The sequence below is a fragment of the Ochlerotatus camptorhynchus genome, unplaced genomic scaffold, assembly GCF_037179485.1.
Source record: "Ochlerotatus camptorhynchus isolate MF236.1 unplaced genomic scaffold, CSIRO-AGI_Acam_v1.1 ptg000601l, whole genome shotgun sequence".
NCBI classification, from domain to species: Eukaryota; Metazoa; Arthropoda; class Insecta; order Diptera; family Culicidae; genus Ochlerotatus; species Ochlerotatus camptorhynchus.
Window position 1 is genome coordinate 392,864 of NW_027041081.1, and position 4,884 is coordinate 397,747.

Here is a 4,884-nt window from a genome sequence, read left to right on the forward strand (position 1 = left end):
ATAGATGAGTAAATTTGACCCATCGCCGCTTTCTGATTCACTCAACGGTAGACCTCAAATGATAGAACCCAACTATAAGTTTTTTTTTAAACTTAATTGTGAGTATTTTTTTTTTCTTACCGTGCAGGGATTTTCGAACATAGAAAATAACTTTCGAAATGTCACTTTTAACCACGAGTTAAATTTAATAATTGCCGAGTTAAATTTAACTCATGGTTAAAAGTGTTATTTTCTATGTTCAAAAACCCCTGTGCTGTCGATCGATCGGTTTTCGAGAAGAACTCAGCCACAGTTGTCAAAATTTAACTTTTCTTGTCTGTCAGAAGTAACCACACTCTGATTGGAACATTGCCGCAAAAGCTCAACGCAGATGTCGCCACTGCATGATGATGATAATGTTGACAGACTGTATATAAAATTCGTGAAAATTAGCATTAAATCATAATTTTCATCAAGCCTGCGTGAAATCCTTCCAATATAACATTCGAATTGAAGAAGAAAACGTTTTTACGATCAGACTGATGCGCGGCTCCATCAATGCTGCATCGTAAATATGATGGTAAACAGAAGTAAATTGCTCAATTAATCAAAATAAAGATGATTTGTCATCTTGTTATCACTTTGAAGACCATCTAGCACCATTTTATAGCATGGTGCGTGTTGAGTAAATCAAGTTCCGGTGCGTTTTCCGTCGAAAATTGTGAGTATCAATATGTTTGCTTAAAAAAGGCCAAAATGAACATTTATTGAATATTGGCGTCCTATACAACCAATTCTCTATTACCACCAGCATGATACAACCTTTCCTAAGTAAATTCACTTAATTTCCACTTTCATCTTAGGGATGGTCCATTAATTATGTCACTCTAATTTGGCCCATTTTCAACCCCCCCTCCCCCCTTTGTCACATTTTTTGTATGGACCTTAATTTTTTTTGTATGGCTCGTCACAGTTTTCAAAACCCCCCCTCCCCCTAAATGTGTGACATAATTAATGGACGACCCCTTAGTGAAAATCGCACATATTTACCATTTTCTGACAAATGCAGCTGCGCAGGAGGTAACCTCTCCCCTCGCCTCTCCCTGTGGGTGCAAACTTGTTATGCATAATATGTCATGAAAACATCTCCGATCCATACCGAAATAATAACAAATAGTTTTCAAACACGTTTTCTTACACGATTCAAGCAAAAGTTTCCACGGGAAATTATTAGTTTTTCTTTATGGAGCGATTTGCCCCAAAAAGCGTCTGTTTTACTTGGAAAATTTGGAAACTATCCTCCTTCTAGTAGTTCTCACTTCGAAATGTAGGTGGCGAAAGCTTGGAAAAGGTTCACTGCAAGATGCCAATTGACGAGTGCACGGATGGATTTGAGTTCACTCACTCGACAAAAAGTGACACAACAGCGGGGCCCTGTTTACTAAAAATGAACACATATGTGTTCATTTTTAGTAAACAGGGCCCCGCTGTTGTGTCACTTTTTGTCGAGTGAGTGAACTCAAATCCATCCGTGCACTCGTCTATTGATGAATCTACGCGAAACTGCACCAGTGCATGTGACACCTAGGTTTGAAATCCAAAACCACAACAGTGATTATGTACTAAAAAATATTCCATACGATTTGACAGGTAGCAATACGTCATTATCATTTTCTCATCATTTTCAACAAGTACGCAGCCAAAACAAAATCTGGCTCTCTCCGCTATTACACACACACATATATATGCAACAGAACAGAACACAACACAACAAAATTTTCCATCTGCTGCACGGTTAGAAAAAAGTACCCAAAATTAAGTTCTTTTTACTCATCTCGGCACTATAGTGCAGGAACCCAAAAGTAGGTAAAGCGGTTCAAAGTAATTTTCATTTACTTGTGTGCAGTTCGTATGGAATTTTACACTGGCTTTTTAACCAAAAGTAAGTTAGTTGTACCCAACAGTAGGTAAATATGATTATACTCAACGTTGGGTTCCTACACTTTACTACCCTTGTTGGGTGGTTTTGCTCCTCCGTTTTTGACAACATTAGAAGGAGAAAAGGAGGCAAACTAGTCAAAAGTAGGTAAAAGTGAACTGGCCGTTGGGTACTTTTTTCTTACCGTGTGATCGACCGCAACGTAAATTCATCAATAGGTGTTATCGAGGGTGTTCTAATGTGTCAAATTCATGATTCAGCCATGTTGAATTTTTGTGGGACAGCGACCGAGTTTGTTTACAATTTGCTCTAAAACCGCACTCCCCCCCCCCCACGACCTCCTCGCCTACACGGTAAGAAAAATATACTTACAATTAAGTTTAAAAAAAAACTCACCGTTGGGTTCCATCATCTGAGGTCTACCGTTGAGTGAAGGGCCACCCACAATATTCCGTCACCGTCACCGTCACCGTCAGCGTCAACGCATCCGTCATGTACTAAAAAGGCTGACGGACGCATTGACGCAGCGCATGCGCACAATCATACGTCATGCGTTGCGTTTTGACAGTAGCATAATCTCGTTGCAATCATTTGTTTTGGCAAAAGAATTGATATAAAAAAAACTCCGAAAAAAATTCTATTAGAAATGGAAGAAATTCTGGAGGTGCTTCAAGTGTTGGACGAATTGAGGAAGGCGATCAATTATTCTATAAAGCATCCTCGTAGAACTCCGCGCAGGTTAGTGTTTATGATAAAAATTTCCTGAAGAGAGCTGTAATTTCTCGGCCTTCCAACCAATTGAGCATATTTTTTTGTAGCTGATTATATGCAATTGACACTAATCACATACAAAAAAATCAACTGAATTTGTGGAAGAACTGCCGTAAAAATTCGGCGGGTGGGAACCCCCCACTACACTCCCTCTGTCTTCAGGGAATGTTAATATGAGAAGATATCTGAAAGTAAATTAAACTATACTGTTTGTAGGTGGTGGGTTCGGCCATCAAATGAAAATCGCGATACCGAAGGATTCTTTGAAACGGAATATATGCTGATGAGGAACAGAGATCCGGAGTATTTCATTAAATCGGTCCGTATGAATCCAGATGCATTCGATTTACTGCTGAGCAAGGTTGGTGGTCGTCTTGAAAAGTTTTCTTGGCGGAAACCGATTTCACCGGAATGCAGATTGTTTATGACTCTTATGTAAGTAATTTCAAAATATTAGATTACAATTAACTCTTTGGGGACCAAACCACCGAAACCCAAAACTATAACAAAGTCAAAATAAAATAAAACATTCGAATACATTAGATGTTGATGATAATTATTGTTTTTTTTTTAATTTCTAGGTTCCTCGCTCATGGATCCTCTGTCTATGTGACTTCGAGGCTATTCCGGATGGGTGAATCAACGGTACGGTTGATAGTGTACGAAGTTTGCGAGGTTTTGTGGGATTCGTTGGTGGTTGACTATATGCCTGAAGTTGACAAAGACAAATGGAGCATGTACAGCCAGGAGTTCTATGATCAATGGAATTTTCCCAACTGCTGTGGAGCCATAGATGGAAAACATGTTTCAATCCAATGTCCGCCGAACAGCGGATCGTTGTTTTTCAATTATAAACATTTCCATTCTATAAATTTAATGGGCGTTTGCGATGCAAATTATAACTTCATTGCTATCGATGTTGGAGGATATGGCGGTAATAGCGATGGAGGAATATTTGCATATTCTGAATTTGGGAGGCGATTGGTGAATGGCGCATTGGATTTGCCAGCACCAGGCAAGTTGCCTGGGTCAAATGAAGTGATGCCATATTTCATTGTTGGGGATGCAGCATTTCCTCTCAAGAATAACCTGCTCCGGCCATATCCAGGTGTTAACTTACCTCCAATTCAAGACAACTTCAATCAACGACTGTCCAGAGCCAGGAGAACCATCGAAAACAGCTTTGGAATTCTAGTGGCGAGGTGGAGGATTTTGAAGAACACATTAGTTATGCTTCCAGGCTCGGTTGACAAAATTGTGAAAGCTTGTGTCATTTTGCACAACTTTGTTAAGAGGAATTCAGCGAATGATTACTGCCCGCCATGCTTCGTAGATCAAGTTGATGGTGATGGGAACGTTAGTGAACCTGGTGAATGGCGTACATTAGTTGATCCTCTGAGAAGTATCAACTCTGCGGCCCTTCAAAGAGGCAACAATGCGACGCGATCCGCATACGCTAACCGAGATGTGTTGGCCAAACATGTATTCGAGCGCCCAATTTAGTTAAATAATTATCAATTCACACAATATTTGAAAGGAAATATAAAATATAAATTGTCTACAAAACTCTTTCACTAGTTGTATTTTATTGGGAATATTCACTGAAATTTGTTTCGGAATCGGGGTTTAGAAATCCATATGGTCCTTCTTACAAATGCAAATTCCGACTAACAGCTTAAGCGCAAACAATTGTCTTTCTAAATACGGCTTTGGGACTACTGGGGATTGGATAAAGAGCTCAGAGATCTTCTAAAGTTCAGAGAACTACTACCAAATTAACAAACACCTCCACGAGGTTATGGAATTGTATACAAAGTTCAGAGAATTTCTTCGAAGTACAGAAAATAATTCACTAAAAATCAGACGACTTCACATAGTTTAGAGACCTTCTACAAAGTTCAGTTAAATCATAAAACTCAACTTCTGAAAAGTTTACACAGTTTCATCTGGTTAATCAGGAATTTTTTTTTGAAGGTCTCCAATTGTCCAATAATTTGAATCACGTATCTCAGATACTCTCACATGGTAGCAAAATGATCAACAAATATTCCAAAGGCCGTAGTTGTAGTAGATAAAAGTCTCATGTTAAATAAATAAATTAACAATATCAAAACATGAGACTTATATCTACTACAAGATGATCAAAGATCGTAAAGCCCTCTTAACAATTAGAATTATGGCTCTCAGATATTCTC

At 38.7% G+C, this 4,884-nt stretch overlaps 1 protein-coding gene across 2 annotated transcripts; it reads left to right on the forward strand.

Annotated features, from left to right (window-relative positions):
* The first annotated feature begins 2,387 nt into the window (after positions 1–2,387).
* Positions 2,388–4,295, forward strand: LOC135714036 (uncharacterized). Of its 2 annotated transcripts, none has more exons than XM_065237298.1 (3): positions 2,388–2,656; positions 2,906–3,124; positions 3,271–4,295. In XM_065237298.1, the coding sequence occupies exons 1-3, from the start codon at positions 2,565–2,567 to the stop codon at positions 4,190–4,192; spliced, it is 1,233 nt and encodes a 410-aa protein (XP_065093370.1). In that variant the 5' UTR covers positions 2,388–2,564; the 3' UTR covers positions 4,193–4,295. The 2 variants fall into 2 exon arrangements, with proteins under 2 accessions (XP_065093370.1, XP_065093371.1); XM_065237299.1 differs by having other exon boundaries at positions 2,572–2,656; positions 2,947–3,124.
* The last annotated feature ends 589 nt before the right edge of the window (positions 4,296–4,884 follow it).